Genomic DNA, 19960 nt, shown 5'->3' with positions numbered 1-19960 from the left:
TTTTCCCAGACATGTTTGGCTTTTTGGCAATTCCCCCTGGACGGGGGTTTGATTGCCGAAAAACCGGACGTATGGTAACCCTAACACTGCAAAATGACAAGGTTTGGACTTGAGTCACAGTTGGACTTGGGCTCTGATCCACTCCTCTAGCAGGGTCCTTAGTGCTTCCTAAGCCAAGCTGGACTGTGTGCGGACAGAAGGGGGCTTTGTGCTCAAATTTGAGCCCTGGCCAGCTTAGTGTGCAGCGTAAACACACACCACCCCCTGAGTCTGGAGTCCTGAGTCCTAGTGCTCAGTTCTGACCAGGCACCTTCCTACAGCTGCTACAAGGCCCGGAACATTGGGCTAGACTCGCTCCGCCACACGCCTTCCCACAGCCTGGCGCAGAGCCGAGACCTCCTGACTCCTGCTCTCTCCAGATCAGCGCACGCTCCTTCCCACACGGCCTAGGGTCGCGGCCCAGGGTCCTGACGCCGGTACCGGGCTGGTTCACCTGCCCCTAGCTTAGCCCGGGAGTGTCTCCCCGCCCCAGGGGGCCGTGCCCCGGCTAGGCTGCCCGAGAGCGCCCGCCCTCGCAGGGGGAGTGGGAGGAGCCCACTCGAGTTCCGCCTCAGCAGTTATGGCCGCGTAGAGTCTCCTCGGCTGTAGTGCTCGGACATGGGCCTGCCCCGGGCCGGCAGCTTGAGGCAGCGAGTCTCCTCGGCGGTGAGTACGGACCCGGCCGCCCGCCTGCCTGGGCCTAGCGGCCGGGCTCGAGGGCAGAAAGCGAGTGAGAGGCCCGGATGGGAGACGGCCTCTTCCTCCGGCCGTAGAGCCGCTCGGGCCAAGGTGCGGGCTCGGCAGTGAGCGCTGCAGGGCTCCCTTCTCAGCAGCCTGGCTCGGGGGCAGCCCATCGCGTACCCCGACTCCTGAGGCGATCCGAGGGCGGGGGCTGCCCAGGCCGGGCTGTGCAGGACAGTCGGGCGGGCTGGTGAGGGACAGGGGCTCAGTGTGGGCGCACGGGGGACAGCGGGGCTGGTCTGGGACCAGGGGGAGAGAATGGCTGGCGGCCCTTCAGGACAGGAGGGGGGGGGTGAGGGTATTGGTTAGCGCAGGGGACTGGGATCGAGGCCTGTTCCTGACAGCCAGTAACTTGCTTGTTACTTGTCACTTAATCCTCTTCAGCCTCAGTTTACCAGTAGGTAAAATGGAAATGGCTCTAGGCACCTGAGCAGGAGGCTTAATATTTGTAAAGCGCTGTAAGAGCTTCAGGTGAAGAGTACTGTGGAAACAGGTTATGATTTTATTTTGATAGTTTAACGAGCATTATGAATGTTTCATGCTGGGTGAAGTATGCAGATTCATAGTTTTGGGAGCTGCCATGGTGTGGTGTCTATTTTGAAAGGTTTGGGTGCCCACAGCTAAATCAAAAGGAAACTGTCTGGTTAAAAAACAAAAATTAAAGTAGCCTTGTATTACCACTTTAGTAATTAAAAACCAAAACAGCTTACAATAAGTGGTAGAAAGTTAGATTTTATTGATTGATTGATTGATTTATGGCACCTCACACAATTTGGATAAATATACAAGTTAGCCAGTTTCACTTTCTGGTTCTCTTATTTTTACAGTAACTTGTTTGGATTGAATTACTTTTCACTGAACTCCCTCCCCCCCTCCTTTTTTTTAAAGTCACTAACTTTTTTAGTAGTTTGGTTTTGTAAATTATTGTGTACACAAATCTAATTTTCTGGCCTGAACTACCTGACAACATGTATTCATCTAGTAGTCAAGTAAAGGGCTTCCTCAAAAGTGCTAGAGTGCTTTTGAACAGTTGATAGACATGAGCCCTGATCCTGCAATCTGAAATCTTTTCATGCGGATCAGTGGGACTCTGCACTGAAGGACCATATACCCATGTGTAATTCCATTGGAATCAGTCTGTGTGTCTCAGATTGCATGACTGTCCCTAAAACTGTAAAACGTTAATCTTGAAAATTTTAGGAGTAGATTCACAAATCTAATTCTAACAAAACAAGATCAAATATTTGCATGCAGAATGTAGGTAGTAAACTTCTTTTAAAATTGGGAGAAACCTGTCTCCCACTTATTTAATGTCCAAGAATTCAGTATGTATAAAAAGATTAATTCTTCACTCCCTACCTACCTGAACATAGTGTGCAATACTTGGCATGTCAATCTAGGTCAAAAAGACAGCACAGAGGGAGTCATGTTGCAAGTAACATATTCCATTATTTCCACTGGTTATTCTAGTCACTGCTTACTCATATCCTCTGTAAATACAATCATGTTAATTAGCTATGTAAAAGATCTTTTACACGTAGGTTATTTAGTCTAGAGCTTGGCGTTGGGGTGGGAGGAGTCCAGCTGAGTTCCGCCTCAGCAGCTATGGCCACGTAGAGTCTCCTCAGCGGTACTGTTCGGACCTGGGCCTGCCCTGGGTCAGCAGCCTGAGGCAGTGAGTCCACTCGGCGGTGAGTACATACCCTATCCTCCTAACTCTGTGAGTGCAGCATAGCTTCTGGGGGTGTTGTGCTATACTAGGGGAATCTTGGAGGAGCTAGTCAGTCTAGCAGATGTTCTGACATCTGCCAAATGGAGACCAAGGTCCTCCTTGGATGTTGAGCATCACTTCCTGTCTCATTGAAAGGAACTTTTGGGGAACTTCAGTGAGGTGAACCTTGCCCAGTTATGCTTTAAATATTTCCATTAGTAATACCCAAGCAAATTTTCCTGAGATTTTGAGGTGAAGGGCCTGATCTTGGGATGTATGAAGTACCTATATCACCCATTGACATCCATTCCTTGGATCTCAGTACCTATTGGGATCAAGATCTAGATTAACAATCCTCAGGTGTGGAATTGGAGTACAATGTAATGCTCCATCTCCAAATTAATAAGTAAATAAAATAAAATGACTTGTTGAGAGCCATTTTTACTGAAAGTTCTAAAAATTCACAATCAACCTAAAGAAGTAAACAAAAAAAACTAAAAGTGGATTCAAATATTGCACTGGCTCCTGAGTTGTCCTGCTTTTCTTTGTGGTTTTGCAATCTTACATTCCTTTCTTTAAAAAGAAAAAAAGTGTCTACTTTGTGGATGTGTGAAAAACCGAGACAAATGATTCTAAGTCCTTTGGGTTGTGGAGGGGAGCAAGAGAGTAAAAAGGCAGAAGAGGAAAGGCGCATGCACCCACCTTCATAAGAGCAGAGCGACTCCATGCACTCAGGTCTCTGCTATGTTGTGATCTAACAGCCATTCTGCCCAGCATGCTCTCCTCCCAACCTGGTGGGAAATTTCATTTAGCATTTAATATCTGTCTAAAAATGTAACATCTGTTTGAAAAATCAAGTAAAAATGCTTTTATTAGCAAATTGCTTTTGAACTGCACTGCCCACCACTAGGCGAATTGGCACTAGTACAGCAGAAATGGCCAAGACAGCAGAGCTTCTGGGGGTGTTGTGCTACAATAGGGGAATCTTGGAGGAGCTAGTCAGTCTAGCAGATGTTCTGACATTTGCCAAATGGAGACCAAGGTCCTCCTTGGATGTTGAGCATCACTTCCTGTCTCATTGAAAGGAACTTTTGGGGAACATCAGTGAGGTGAACTTTGTAGAGTTTCTAGAGGGTGTCTCAGCCATGCTTGGCCTTTACCATTAGAGCCAAGGATAGAATGTGACCTTTTAGTTTTAGTGGACTGGTTAAATCAAAATTTAGTTTCCTGGTCATAACAGATTAAATGCTATTTACAAAATGAAGTGAAAACAGTATTCTATGAAAATGTTTGTTTACAAAAAGTCCCACGCATTTCTTTGTTAACTAGCCCCCTAGTTTTTGTAGTATTCAGATGCAGTAATATGGAAATTTGACAGCAGCTCAGGTAAATGTTTAAAAAAAGGGAGTGTTACTTGCATTAAATATTAAAATAAGATCAATACAGCTCCTGTATATATTATTATTTTAAATTCAGTTTTACTCTGCCCCTAAATTTTCAATATGCTGCAGTAACAACAACACAGAACTGCGTTGTCAAAGTTGAAAGAGGGAAGTTTTAGCAAGTAGAGGCCCAATCCTAAAAGAGACGTTCACATGTTTAACTTTACTACTGGGAATAATCCCTTTGAAATCATTGGGAACTACTCATGGTAGTAACAATAGGCACATGTGTAAATCTTTGCAGGATTGGGGCCTAAGTAGGCTCTTGGCACTTGGGATGACATTGGAGGGGGCTTAGGATAAACAAACACTAATTGGTTATCTTGTTAAGATGACAAGCAATTAAATAGTTAATATGGACACTTGTTTTTCTTCAGTATTAACACTTATAATGAGTAGAGTAGTTTACAGCTCTTAGATCTATTGTTTTATACTGTCTGCAGACTCAGGAAGACACTTTACTGATTTAAGTCTAGTCTACATTCAGACCGTTTTGCTGGTTTAACTATATCAGCGTAGTTAAATCAGCAAAAGCCTTCTAGTGTTGATGCAGATTATTGGTATTAGAGTGCTTATACTGCTGTCACTTATACTTTTATCATATCTCTTTTGACAAAAGTCACATCCCTTACAGACATAACTATGCCTGCAAAACTTTAGAGTGGTAGTAGTGTTGATGTAATATTCTTAGACTTCTATGAGACGTTTGACTTGGTACTGTATGACATTTTAAATAAAATTCTAGAATATAAAATTAACATAGCACACATTAAATGAATTAAAAACTGGCTAATTGGTAGGTCTCACTGTAACTGTAAACAGGGAATCGTCATTGAGTGGGGTGTGTTTCCAGGGAGGTCCTGCAGGGATTTAACATTTTAATCAATACTCTGGAAGAAAACATAAAATCATCACTAATAAAGTATTCAAATGACACAACTTGGGGACGTGGTAAATAATGAAGAGGACTGGTGGTTGATTCAGAGCAATTTGGATTGCTTGGTAAACTGGGTGCAAGCAAACAATATGTATTTTAACATGGCTAAATGTAAATGTATACATCTAGGAACAAAGAATGTAGGCCATACTTACAGGATGGTGGACTATCCCAGAAAGCAGTGATTCTGAAAAAGATTTGGGAGTTAAGGTGGATAATCAGTTGAACATGAGTTCACAGTGTGATGCTGTGGCCAAAAAAGGTGCTAATGCAATCCTGGGATGCATAAACGGGAAACTCGAGTAGGAGTAGAGAGGTTATTTTACATCTGTATTTGGCACTGGTGCGACCACTGCTGGAGTCCAGTTCTGGTGCCCACAATTTTAGAAGGATGTTGGTAAGTCAGAGGGTTCAGAAAAGAGCCACTGGAATAAGTAGAGAATTAGAGAATGTGTTTTATAGTGATAAACTAAGGTTGATAGGTTGAGCTCCTTGAGTCTAACAAAGAGAAGGTTAAGGGGTGACTTGACTACAGAATACAGTAAAAACTACGTTATCCGGCCCTGTACCAACTCCCTCCCAGAGCCTGCACTCCGCACCCCCTCCCATGCCCCAACCCCATGCCCTCAATCTCACTCCCTCTTAGTTAACTGGCATTTTTCACTTACCGGCACCCTCTAGTCCCCCAACATGTCAGATGAACAAAGCTTGTACTGTATAAGTATCTACGTAGGGAACAAATATTTAATAATGGGCTCTTCAATCTAGCAGAGAAAGGTATTACATGATCCTATGGCTGGAAGTTGAAGCTAGACAAATTCAGACCGATAATAAGACACACATTTTAATGGGGAGTGTAATTAACACGAACAATTTAGCAAGGGTCATGGTGGATTCTCCATCACCAACAATTTTTAAATCAAGATTGGATGTTTTTCTGAAAGATATGCTCTAGGAATTATTTTTGGGAAGCTTTATGGCCTGTGTCATATAGGTGGTCAGACTAGATAATCACAGTGGCCCCTTCTGGCCTTAGGCCTTGGCTACACTTACCCGCTAGTTCGACAGCTGGAAATCGAACTTCTGGGTTCGACTTATCGCGTCTAGTCTGGACGCGATAAGTCGAACCCGGAAGTGCTCGCCGTCGACTGCGGTACTCCAGCTCGCCGAGAGGAGTACCGCGGAGTCGACGGGGGAGCCTGCCTGCCGCGTGTGGACCAAGGTAAGTTCGAACTAATTCGAACTAAGGTACTTCGAACTTCAGCTACGTTATTCACGTAGCTGAAGTTGCGTACCTTAGTTCGAATTAGGGGGGTAGTGTAGACCTGGCCTTAGAGTCTATGCTGCTAATGTATACTGGCTCTTACACTCAGTTCAAAAAATTGTGGGTTTTTTTGCAACTATAATATCTGGAAACAATTTTCTTAGTGAATGCTTAGACTCTGGAGATCAGTTATGCAGCAAGTGGTGTATTCTGCGGCAGACTGTCTTTAGACAGGGACCTATGTAATTCCACAAAGGAATTTTGTAATGGGTTATTCAGTTCTTCCCCTGTAGGCTATTAACGCAAATCTAGGATGGGTTGAAGCAGCAGAGTGGCATGAGTACCACTAGTGTATTAATTGAAGTGGAGGTGGTGAGCTAGGAGTGATTGAGTGAAAGAGTGGGGAAGACACTGAGGGGAAATATTTTAAGAGTATGAGACTGAAGGAGAGAAAAATTTTAGGAGAGGAGGTAGCATGGCTTGTCATGTTTCCACTCCTGAATGCCAAGCTGAATGCTCTTGTAACTGATCATAAATCAATTTTTCCCTCTGAGGGGATAGTAGCACCTTACCTAGTAACAGTAGTTAGGTAAGACAACCTTCCGTAGCCAGCCCAATGGAGGGAAGGGAGCCCGTGAGACTTGTCAGCAGTCTGAATTAAATGGTTGACTTTGGGAGCACAGGGTGTGGTAGTGGTTCAGTTTGTCTAAAGAACTGCTGCCAGTCAAAGCAGCAGAGGAATAAATTGCAAACTCTAAACTGTACTGACATATTCCTCATAGGTATGTAATCACAGGTGACTCTTTTGCAGGAGTGTCTTTTTTGTCACTTAGCTTTTTCTTGAACCAAAATAAAATTTGAATTCCTTTCTCCAGTAAAGAGCCAATGACTGTTTTTAATCCCTGCAAAGAAGTGTTAAATTTAGGGCTGTCAAGCGATTAAAACAATTAATCATGCAATTAATCGCACTGTTAAACAATAGAATACCATTTATTTAAATATTTTTGGATGTTTTCTACATTTTCAAATATATTGATTTCAATTACAACACAGAATATAAAGTGTACAGTGCTCACTTTATATTTTTGATTACAAGTATTTGCAGTGTAAAAAACAGAAGAAATAGTATTTTTCAATTCACCTAATACAAGTACTGTAGTGCAATTTCTATCATGTAAGTTGAACTTACAAATGTAGAATTATGTACAAAAAAAATTGCATTAAAAAATAAAACAATGTAAAATTTTAGATCCAGCAAGTCCACCGAGTACTACTACTTGTTCAGCCAAACAAGTTTGTTTACATTTGCAGGAGATAATGCTACCCACTTCCTGTTTACAATGTCACCTGAAAGTGAGAACAGGCATTCGCATGGCATTGTTGTAGCTGGCGTCACAAAATATTTACGTGCCAGATGCACTAAAGATTCATATGTCCCTTCATGCATCAGCCACCATTCCAGAGGACATGCGTCCATACTGATGATGGGTTCTGCTCAATAATAATCCAAAGCAGTGCGAACCGACACATGTTCATTTTCATTATCTGAGTCAGATGCCACCAGCAGAAGGTAGTGGTTTTTTTTTTTTGGTGGTTCGAGTTCTGTAGTTTCTGCATCGGAGTGTTGCTCTTTTAAGACTTCTGAAAGCATGTGCCACATCTCGTCCCACTCAGATTTTGGAAGGCATTTCAGATTCTTAAACCTTGGGTCGAGTGCTGTGGCTATCTTTAGAAATCTCACATTAATACCTTCTTTGCATTTTGTCAAATCTGCAGTGAAAGTGTTCTTAAAATGAACAAGATGTGCTGGGTCATCATCTGAGACTGCTTTGACATGAAATATGGCAGAATGCGGGTAAAACTGAGCAAGGGATGTACAATTCTCCCCCAAGGAGTTCAGTCACAAATTTAATTAACATATTTTTTTAACAAGCGTCATCAGCATGGAAGCATGTCCCCTGGAATGGTGGCTGAAGCATGAAGGGGCATACAAATGTTTAGCATATCTGGCATGTAAATACCTTGCAATGCCAGCTACAAAAGTGCCATGCAAATGCCTGTTCTCACTTTCTGGTGACATTGTAAATAAGAAGATGGCAGCATTATCTCCTGTAAATGTAAACAAACTTGTTTCTCTTAGTGATTGGCTGAACAAGAAGTAGGACTGAGTGGACTTGTAGGCTCTAAAGTTTTACATCGTTTTGTTTTTGAGTGCAGTTATGTAACAAAAAAATCTACATTTGTAAATTGTACTTTCACAATAGATTGCACTACAGTACTTGTATGAGGTGAATTGAAAAATACTATCTTTTGTAATAAAAATATATCCTTTGATTTCAGTTATAACACAGAATATATATGAAAATGTAGACAAATTTAATAAATTTCAATTGTTTAACAATGTGATTAAAACGGCGATTAATTTTTGAGTTAGTCGCGTGAGTTAACTGCGATTAATCGACAGCCCTAGTTAAATTCTGTATTGTAAATTGCACCTGTTTTTTTTTTTTTTTTTTTTTTTTTAAATGGAGATATCCTATCTCCTAGAACTGGAAGGTACCTTGAAAGGTCATCGAGTCCAGCCCCCTGCCTTCACTAGCAGGACCAAGTACCAATTTTGCCCCAGATCCCTAAGTGGCCCCCTCAAGGATTGAACTCACAACCCTGGGTTTAGCAGGCCAATGCTCAAACCACTGAGCTATCCCTCCCTCCCATTTAAGTCAACAGATGCTAGGAAATCCAGAGCTCAGGTTGCTACTCTCTCCCTAATACACTTTTTGTGTATGGGCGTTGCAGGAAGACGACAACATCACACATTTTTCAGAGCCTAATGCGGTAACTAAATGCAACAGTGAGTTAAGGAGAGAAAGAATACTAACTTCGAATCTCTTTGGTTTTGTCTATATAATGACAAAGCCTAAACAGAACATTGTTAAGCAATCTTAGTATAGAGTACAAAACATTTGTTTCTTGTGAAATAGGCATATGACCTGTCAAGCATTGATTTTTCTTTGTGCTTTGACTTTATCTGAAATTGACATTTCTGTATTTGATTACAGCTTCAGTTTGCATAAAACTGTATTATGCCCAAATGTATGTGTGAACTCGCGTTGTCAATTGATGTTAATACCAATCTAACAATATTATCTCTGCTCCAAAAACTGTAGGAAGAGCACAAACATTTTTGTTTTTAAGAGTCTTATAAGTTGTTGCTGTTACTTGTGGCTTTTTTGTTTAAATAGGTCTTATTTCCAGCCCATCTCTACCCAAGAAGGCTATTGCTCCATTTGGAAATGTTCATTATTCCTCCATTTTGGAGTTGGTCTCCAGGAGCAACAAAGAAAAATAAAAACAAAATGAACCTTGGAACTGATTTAGGTCAGATAAAACTATAGCTCAGTGCTATTCAGCCCAACACAACAAAGTCAGTAACAAATTATGTCACCATAGCTTTTCCATGTCACCTTTAGCTCTTCGTCTGTTTTGGAGATAGGGTGAAGAGAGTCAGTGACCCACTGTATAAGTGTCTCACCACTTCCGATGACTTTGATTCACCTCATTCAAACTCCTACTGCACTAGCAATGTAGTTTCATGTTCATTTAGAATTCTGATTCTTAAGGAAAACACAAATTCATGGAGAAACTCAAGCCACGTTTTATAAAATAGTCTAGATTGGGAGTTTTCAAGCTTTCATAGTGGGCCACCCTCTTTCCCACTCAATTGCATGGACCACTTCCCTTCCCACTGGCAATCAAATAATATTTCTATGTTAAGAAGAGCAATTTTAGAAAACGAAGGTATTTTAGCTTCCTTTAATATGCTTTAGCAGCTTAAAAAAAGGGGGGCCCCTGAATCAGCACTCTGTGACTGGTCAGCTCTCTGGAGACCACCACAGAATAAGTCTTTGACCACCAGTAATCCACAGACTATAGTTTGGGAACCACTGATCTGGAAAATTATGAAGGTGCCAGTCACCGTTACATACTTAGGGTTGAGTATTGCACTTATTGCAAGGTTAAGTTAGAAATTACAGTAGAAATCTTAAATGATTTATGAAATCCACAATAAAACCAAATGTTTATCATGATTATGTCTGATACCAAAAAGTGTAATAAGTAATCTGTTGATTTCTTTTCAAAAAGAAAATTACAGTACTCCTACATCCTTTCCTTATTAATTTTATGTTTAGTGCAGTAGCATCTGGAGCACCAGTCTTAAACCAGTGCCCCATGTACAGATGGGATCAAAGCCATTAATTGTTTGGCAACTAATTTACTCTTAGAAACATCTTGAAAAAAAGATAAAGGGAGTGAAGAAACATTTCTGATAGGAAAAGAAAACTAAATCTAGCACTGTGGTGTACATGGCATGATCTTGAGGCTCATAACCACAGCAGAAGAATAGTAAAATCTGGGAAGACATTTGCTTCACTACTGAGAAATTGTACAAATGAATAAGTGGCTCGACTGCTACTCACCTTATTTTCTCATAAAAAAACTCTTTAGAGTAATTGTGGACCAGATAGAACTCTATATTTATGTAGATTAGATCCCAAATAGAAATTCTAATGTCAATTATTGGAAGATTTTATTAACATCTTTCCCATTTTACAAATAATTGTCTATTTTCCATATTGTTGTTTTCTAGACTAAGGTTGTTTTCATACCAGTGTCAGAATTCACACTTAAAGTTATAATACTTGTAAGACAGTTTATAATACTCAATTACCTGCTACTGCTAAGAGTTTCAGAGAACATAAAAGTTATGTAACATTGAACCTTGAAGGTATATTTAGAAAGGACTTAAAGCTTCAGGGAAATGAAGTCTTTATTTACAGTCTTTAGAAAAAAACAGAAGCCAGCTAAGGCTGTCCTCTGAAGATGGATTGAACAAGTAATGTGAAAATCGTATTAAAAAGAGAATGAAATCTTCTCATGTAACTGCAGCATTACCCAAAATTTGCTCCACCCTGTGCAGAAAAGGCTGTTACCTTGCAAGAAGTACTTTTGTGTGTGTGGTATCCAAACCTATCACATTCTTTCAAAGCAATATTTTAAAAGTATTGAATAGCTCTGCATATGCCTTTTAGGGGAAGGTTCTTATTTCTGTATTTCACTTAAACTAAACATTTGATGGATTCTTAAATTTTGATGCCTTCAAATCAAAACTGGATGCCTTTGGGAAGTTATACTTTAGCCAAACACAAATTATACTTAGTCAAACACACATTGTTCAAAACAAGGGTAATTGGGTGAAGTTTTATAGCCTCTACAGTATATACAAGAGTTCAGACTAGGTGATTTAATGATCCTTTCTGGCTTTAAACCCTATGAATTTTTGTTGTCGTTAGTGAAATGTGCTCGTTTGAGAATCTGACGGCATCTGAAGTCTTCCATTTATCCACATCTGAGAATGAGGGGATAGTTCATTCTCCTTTCCCATTCAATCTTAAGATCACTGCTAAGACTTACAATTGGGGCTTTTAATGTTTTTAGTTTTCTGATATAAGCATCTGACTACTAGGAAATGGGCTGAGACCATCAACTAATTTCACATAGGCCATGAAACAGCCAGATGTGGTAACTACCATAGAACTCTTTATATCACATGATCAGAACAATGAAGTAATTTCTGTTTATCACCAAGAGAAGTCAGGCTTTTAACTGACTTATTACTCAATTTTGATAGTAGCCATTCCTAAATTATGGCTGTAAGTTTGAAGATATCAGTAACAAAGCTTCTTCCTGATGTCGTACCTTGAGGTGTTAAGGTACGTCCTTAACTATATTAAAGATGCATTTAAGCATTGCTTCAGATGACTGTCAGATTATCAAATCAGGAAATAAAAGCAAGAATGTGAAATTACCTCAAAATGATAATACTTAGCACAGAGCAATTTAGGAGATTTGTTTATTCCTTATACAGGGCTAACTAGTTTTCTTTTCTTGATAGTTAATTTTTATGCCCAGACCAGTGTAAGGGCAAGTTTTTAAGATTGGGCGCTTCTGAACCAGTATTCTCTGTGGTTAAATTAGCAAGTCAAGTTCCCCCCCCCTCCGCCCCCTTCTTCTTTTTGAGTAAAGATATATATATATATTTTTAAAAGGGTGTCGAGCCGTATTTTCTCTTTCCATGAAAATTGAACAGTCTGATTTAATTCACAATAAAACAAATCATATTTACTGTAAAATACTAATACCGGATAAGGTGAACATGTGCAAGATGCCCAGCTGTTATGGTGATGGCTGCCTGGAGGAATCTTCCATATGAAAAACATAAAAGCAATTATGTCTAAGCTAGTTATTAATACCTAGAGAGGTGTGGCAAAGATGTTGCAAATTTATGGATTATTGCAGCTTGCCTTCTCTTGGGGTGAGCTCTCTCTGCTACCTGTGTATTACCAGTCATCTTTCTTGGGCAATGTCTGTGTGCAGAGGTCAGCCATAAGCAAGTCATAAATCAATTATCCTTTTAAGATTATGAATACATAAAAGGTCAATTTCTTTCTGATATACTTATTGGCTTTACATTAAAATGAATCTTTGCAGGATAAAGTAGGTTTTTCTCCTCCTAAATTTCAGAATTATTTGCTCTCTCCTCCTTTTGTGCCGTGGAGACATTAGATTGCTCCCATTCACAATTATTTTCCTAGAATTATATTTTAATAACTCCCACATCATTTTTTGAGGGTTTTATTTATATTCATCCAAAAATTCAAATAAATCTGTCTGGCATTGGTATCACATAAGACTAGTAACAGGACTCTGAGGCAATTAACATTTAAATGGTTATATCCTAAACTTCTATGGTAATGTTCCTCCTCTTCTGGAAGAGTATTAAAGCTCAGGGCAATACCAGACAAATTAACAAATCTCGTATTACAGATACAAAATGTAAAAGTATGATAGCTTCCTGTAGTACATGACAATTTGTTTTTTAAATTAAGAAAAAGCTTTTCTATGTAATTAGTAATTTGGTATTAATATTTTATTAGGTTACACTTAACACTATTAAAATAATATAGGTAAGTGTTTAAAAAATAGCAGTGCCACAATTTCGTCAATTCTTTCCAATTCTGTAATTGACAGATTAGGCATTACACTTCTGTTTCATAAAATCAAAGTACGCCCAATGATTCAATTAAGTTAAAAACTGTGCTTTTACATTTCATTAGGTTTTCTTTATTGCATAATTTCCAGAGAGTTCTATTACTAATAAGCTCTTCATTTGAAGTTGAGCAAATCTGTATGTTAAATGCAATAAATCTATATGATTAATTAGCTTAACTCCTTATGCTTCATGTTAAAAACCTATATTTTAAAAATCATTTGAAGACATTAACAGAATGTGTTCAATACTATCCTCTTTTTCTATTTTCAGAAAAACATCAATATTGGAGACATTTAAACAGCCATATTATCCTTGAAGGGACGTAAGTAACTATACATTAACATGCCTGCTGTGGCTTCTGTACCTAAGGAACTGTACCTCTGTACTTCACTGAAAGATCTTAACAAGAAAACAGAAATAAAAGCCGAGAAGACCAGTACAAAAAAGTATGTGAATTTCCTTGTTTAATTGGTTTTGTATTAATTGTTCAAATTCCACAGCTAAATAACAAGTGATGCAGTGTTTAATACTCTTATATACGGATGGTGATAATGTGGACCAGTTTTCTAAGTAAGCATTAACTCATTAAGTAGCAATGCTGCACTTCTGGCCAAATTCCAGCTCAGGTTGTGTACATAAATTCCCTCTTGAGTTTCAATTCAATAGCATAGCTTCCCTCAGTCCTGTATAGTGTTGCTGTGGATTGTCAAACTAAATATGGAGAGATCATCCAAGAGATAATGTTTCAACAGTGAAGTGAACTGTGAAAGATTTTAAAGTGCATTATTATTCTTCGAAACAACAAGCTATATTAATGCAAGTTATTAACATCAGTTGAAAAATTCAGCCATCACATGGGAATAGAAACAGCCTAACTTTGGAATTTGTAGACTGAATCTTCATGCACTTCATTGTATGTTTTCATAGGACTAGTGCTTTAAAAGAACCAATCCACTCTGCATTCTAGAGAGAAGTGGTTCTGAAAAGTCCCTCTGTAGATGGGTTCTTGTTTGAAATGTTTTAAACTGCCATTTAATTTATTACTGAGTAATTTCTTTTCAGTACTTTAATTAGCAAGCTAATAAACAATAGCAGAGAGAAATATAATTCAGGGGGGAAAAGGTAGCTGTGATTTATTTTAACTGTAAAGCTTGGATAGTTATGCCAAAGGGATGTTTAAACTACATGGGCACAGAATGTGAACATTTAAGTCAAGAATTCATTACAAAACGAACTGTTCTTTTGAAAACTAGGCCAACAATTGTGGGGTTTTTTTAATCTACCCTTTCCCTCCAATTTCAAGTTATGTGCAGAGTGCCCTTAAGATCTTCAAGGCAGCGGAGGAATGCAGGTTGGACAGAGATGAAGAAAAGGCCTACGTCCTATATATGAAATATGTGACTGTATATAATCTTATTAAAAAAAGACCCGATTTCAAGCAACAACAGGTATATATCTTTCCGACTGCATTTTTTATATTGGTAGAAGTAACAGAAGTACTTCGAATCAGTTGAGCTTTATATCTGAAGATTTATGGGGCAGTTGAAAGAATTACATGTGTGCGCACTACTGAAACAGTAATTTCAGTAAAGGAATTATATTTATTTAAATAAACTTTTGTAGTTTGTGTTGGTAAGTGAGGCAGTCCTTATTATTGTAAGCCTCTTATTACTTTCTAGTACAGTACACTTTGCTAATTACATTGGCATATCATCTACTGGACACTAAATAGTATGAGCCCCGTTGCTGTCTTCCCTGTTAAAGTCCTTTTCTGGTACAAAACTAAATTGCGTATTATTTATTCCTTTAATTAAGATAACCTTAGTTTAAAAAGTGGATAAAATGTTTTTTTTTACTCTCCCAACCTTGTGACCAGAGCTTGTTAACATTATAAAAATTAAATATTAACATACATATGAATATTTGCCTTGTTTATAAATAGTGTGGTATTTTTCTTAAAATATTTAAGAACATCTCACTTTATTTACAGAGTAACTATGGCAATAATATAAAATTAGTTTTAGATTATTTTTCCCTTCAGTAGGTAAATTTTAGTGTGCTGTAAACTAGGTGCTAAATGTTGTTCTTGGTAGTGTCTGCAGAAGTATTCTATCCTGTATGCACATTGGACAGTATTCATTGTATGCTGGGGTGGTTCTTCTTGTTGTTTTAGGATTACTTTCATTCTATACTGGGACCTACAAACATAAAAAAAGCTATTGAAGAAGCTGAAAGACTCTCAGAGAGTCTGAAACTGAGGTATGTGCAACATTTTTTACAAAGCAGTATGTAAATATATCTGAAATTTGCGCATCTGGTGCTGTAGTTTTGCCTTTGTTTTAGACATTGTTTGCAGTAGTTGCTGATACCTGTAATCCAGAAAGATTAAACTTTCCGATTGAGCCTTTTATTCAAACTGGATTTCATTTGCCATCATTCATCCCAGTCACTTCAAACCCATGTGCTTAGATCTACCTTCAGTGTCTCTTTAACTTTTAAGTTTCTCTCTAACTTAATACCATCAACAAATGTCAGCTGTTTTTCCATTAATGTATACACAAATCAGAGACTCCAATGAAAACCTCTAGATAATTGCTGTTAGTCACTCTATTAAAAGTCCTTCCCTAGTATTCTTTCCTGTCACGTGATCATATTAAGGCCAAGTGGATGCCACAAGCATTTTTCCAGTATAGATATACCAGTATATTATACTGGGAAAGTGCTCCTAGTGTGGATGCAGTTTTTAGCAGGAAAACTGCACTTTTGCTCAAAGGCAGTGTTTTTGAAAGCTGCTTTTTTGGTAGCTTATGGATTGTCTCAAAGGAACAAAGTTTGAGGGTTGCTACAGTGACTAATTATTTCAAGTGTATTGTGCAAATATGTACTTGAGCAATTAAAATATGTATTGACATGTTTAAAGATACTTAAAAAGAAAAAGATGGCTCCCGTACGGTCACAGAAGCTACTTCACAATAAGTATATGAACCAATTTACTTTACTATTTTTCTGGCATAATTTTTTTTCTAGAGAGTAGTTAATTACCAAATTTAAAACTCTGGGAGGTTCAGGTAGTAAAACACCATTTGCCTTGAAGTAAGAGAATCCCAATATGGATAATCCAATTTGCACATCATAGAAGCAGTAGAAAAATTTGACTTAATTCACTTTGTAAGAATTGTATTCATATTTTTAAGTGGTGGCTAGACATTCAGTATTGCTGAGATTCAATAAAGCACTTAAACACATGCTTAAGTCTCACTTGAAGTTAAGGGGGCTGAAGCGTGTGCTTATGTGCTGTCTCAAATAGGGATGCTTCCTGAATCAGTGCTTGTGTCACTAACTAGAAAGTTACATAGAAACATCAGATTCCAAACTTGCAGCCTCATCCCTATGGAATGTCCATTATACTGATAGTGAACCAGGATGTGACAAGTACATTTCACATCAGTGATGTAGTTTACTAATTGAATGTCCCTGATTTGACTTGGGACAGTTCAGTGGTTGAATTGATGACTTTCAAGAAATCCTAATTAGCTAACATCTCATTAAGGTAAATGGTCATTCATATGACTACTTCTTTACAATATTAGAGCTATCTTTACAATGAGAGGTAAAAAAACTTCATATTTAAAAAAAATAAGTTAGGCCAAATGTCAAAAAACAAAAACAAAAAAAAACAGGCACCTAAATAACTGACCTGTTTGTTTTTTTTCCAGAAGTCCTGAGTACCCAGTAACTCTTACTGATTTTATTGGAACTCCAGTGTTTGAATTCTTTAATGATGGCTACTGGGTGCTCAAAACTGTTGGAAAAAAATCAGTCCATTTATTTAGGTACCTGATGCACATAATTAGTTGTGATTTTCTGATGCAATCAGTCTTAAAAATATACTGAATAAAGACTAGGCTGAAGACTTATCTGGCTGAGAAAATAGAGAAAACGATAGGCTCAGTTATTCTTACAGTAATTAGTGATACTGTTACTTATTAGATGCCAGACTAGATTTTCTTAGCAAAAATGTGCCCAGGGAGAATGACTAATACATTTGGGTGTCAACATTACTTAAATCTTATAAGTAAATCTTTACATGTAGTTCTGCATTTGTACAAATGCAGAAGAGGGTGGGAAATTTAACATTTTCGGTGATGCCAGAGCAGAAGTATTTTACATAAACAGCTGAGGTTGAGGGAAAGAAATTGTAAGCTTCGAGAAGGGCAGAGGACATCAGTTGGTCCCAAAAAACAAGGTTAGTTATGAAATGCAAGAAGCACAGAGGGGAATACTATCAAGCAGCTACTGAAGAAAATAAGAAGAATTTGGGAAGTCAGGAATTAAGTGTTGTGAGACCTCAACATTTAAATGTTTGGGGGTGGGGGGGAATTGCACAAAGTTACTGAAGCACAGGTTAAAAACGTTTTTGAAAATGGACTTTTTCCTACTAGATATGAGGAAGCTGAAGTTCGGAAAAAGCTTGAAGAAAGAGAGAGACAAGAAGAGCAGCAGAAAAAGCAAGAAGTAAAAGATGATGGAAAGGCTTTAGCCAAACACACTTCAGAAAATGCAGTAGATTCCAAAGGAAAAAACCAAAGGGTAATGGAGGGGAATATTTACAGACATAATAGTAAATCTGTAAATGCATGATGTTTAAATGAGCTCTTCATTAAATCAACTCTTAATATGAGGCCACTTATTTTATTGAAGAAACTGAGTTAACTAGTAACATTGCACCCATGATTAGATTGTTTACCTTGTAGAAAGTTAAACATTATCATTTAAAGATAACCATTTTAAGTTTACTTCTACCATTTTTGGTAAGAGGCTTTATATTTTTATGGCATAATATGAAACTTTTGAAAGATATGAATTTTTATTAAACATATTTTTTGTCATAGACCTTTGTGGATATATTTGATACCTGCGGAACCCCACAAAACTCTTAAAGCTCAACAGAATAGACCTCAATTCTTCCGTAAAGCTCAATTTTTTTTCTTAAATTAAAAATTGTTATTCATTAGTGTATAACACTTGTGCCTTCATATACTTTGAGGTTTAGTGGTAACAAAATTGAGCAAGTTCAAGTGAAAGCTGTGTTCCGTCCTTTAAGTCCTCTTAAAGGCAGGCTACTGGCTCTCCACCTGGCTGATGATGACACCATCAAATGGCTGGGCACATTGCGCATGTGCAGAGAGAGAGTCAGTCCTCTTATGTCTGGATAAATGCATGAGTGGACATTGTTTCTGCTGCTCTGTCTAGATATTACAAGCTTTCATGATGAATTCCTTTGCTTTATCATTTTATGTCCGATTGTTATTTAAACCCAGTGAATGGAATTGTATCCCTAGCTTTGTGCATGGAAATGATCCTCCATGCTGCAGATCTTATGCTTCTTGTTTGAGAGGGTGCTGGCAATCTATGGACAAATTTCAGTTGGGCCTGGAATCGGTGATTCGAGTGGGCAAAAGTAGTGTCCCAGGGAGTCATGCATCATTTCTCTCCCCTGCCTTCTTCCCCCAAAAATCACCCAGCAGCAACTCCACCTAACAAGCATTGCGCTCCTAGGCTGTGTTACATCTTCCACAGCTCCCCTCTGTTATGGGCAACTGCCCTCCTATCCTCTTTCTTGGGACTTCTGGACATCTGACAGCAGATTTTTGTAGAGATTTCCCTCTAGTGGGTCCCTTCCTGTTGTATTCATGTTTTGCGAGTCAGGGTCACTTACTGAACTTGTTACTTTATATTAGAAAATAAAAACAGCAACTTAACACTTTTTTACAATAATACAGATCAATGGTGAGAAGAAGGGTTCAGTGGAAAGAAAAGATCAAGTTGACAGATTGAGTGGTAAGTGATGCAATGTTTCACAGGAAAAGTCTTCATTGTTTAACAGGAAAAAAAGCTTCATACAATTTAGTTAAACAGTGAGTAACTAACCATTGGAACAACTTACATAGAGGCATCATGGATTTTCCATCATTGGCCATTTTTAAATTGTGATTGGATATTTTTCTAACACATAGTCTCCAGAAATTATTTTTGGGAAGTTTTATGGCCTGTTTTATGCAGACTAGACAAGAGGTTCTCAAACTGGGGGAATTTCTTTGGGAGGAGGTGGGAGGCGGCCTGAGAAACGTTAGGAGAGCAGCGGCTACTGTCCGAGTACCCAGCTCTGAAGGCAGCGCCACCGCCACAGCAGAGGAGTAAGGGTGGCATGGTATAGTATTACCACCCTTACTTCTGTGCTGCTGGCAGCAGTGCTGCCTTCCGAGCCGGCCCGCAGCCGCCACTCTACACTTTTCCTTCATAGCTGGGTGGCCATAGATGTACTTGTGTAGCAGAAGCACAGGAGAGAGGGACATAAACAACCACAGACACAAGAAGGAGGGCACGGTCTAATAGGTTTGAGAACCACTGGACTAGACGGATTCTCTGATAGCTTCCTTCACTTCCCCCCGTTATGATTTCCTCTCTTTAAAATCAAAATTAGTGCACCATCTTAATTTAGCATTGTACTTGTTAATTATGACACTTTAGTATATCAGTTGAGCCTTCCCAGTCTGCTTTTTTGTTAAAATTACATTTGACACTGAGGTTTTTTATGACGACTTTGCTCACTTCCCCATGACTTTCATAAAAGTTGTCCTCAATTTATGTGTCATCAGGTGATTTGGTAGTGGTTGCTTTTAGGAATTACTGAATTTTAATCATTACACAATAT

The 19960-nt window shown here is 38.6% G+C and overlaps 1 protein-coding gene across 2 annotated transcripts in view; it reads left to right on the top strand.

The window, feature by feature from the left end:
- The first annotated feature begins 489 nt into the window (after positions 1-489).
- The window catches only part of USP8 (ubiquitin specific peptidase 8), a 37790-nt gene continuing 18319 nt past the window's right edge, over positions 490-19960 (top strand). For both annotated transcript variants that reach the window (XM_034783761.1, XM_034783760.1), the window contains exons 1-6: positions 490-705; positions 13516-13691; positions 14549-14693; positions 15419-15504; positions 17688-17835; positions 19029-19086. In XM_034783761.1, the coding sequence (XP_034639652.1) occupies positions 13588-13691; positions 14549-14693; positions 15419-15504; positions 17688-17835; positions 19029-19086 (541 nt within the window). In that variant the 5' untranslated portion in view covers positions 490-705; positions 13516-13587. The remainder of the gene's footprint in view (positions 706-13515; positions 13692-14548; positions 14694-15418; positions 15505-17687; positions 17836-19028; positions 19087-19960) is intronic.

This window comes from Trachemys scripta, chromosome 10 (genome assembly GCF_013100865.1).
Source record: "Trachemys scripta elegans isolate TJP31775 chromosome 10, CAS_Tse_1.0, whole genome shotgun sequence".
Classification (NCBI taxonomy): Eukaryota; Metazoa; Chordata; order Testudines; family Emydidae; genus Trachemys; species Trachemys scripta.
The sequence above is the reverse complement of the archived record's forward strand: the minus strand, read 5'-3'. Positions and strand labels throughout refer to the sequence as shown.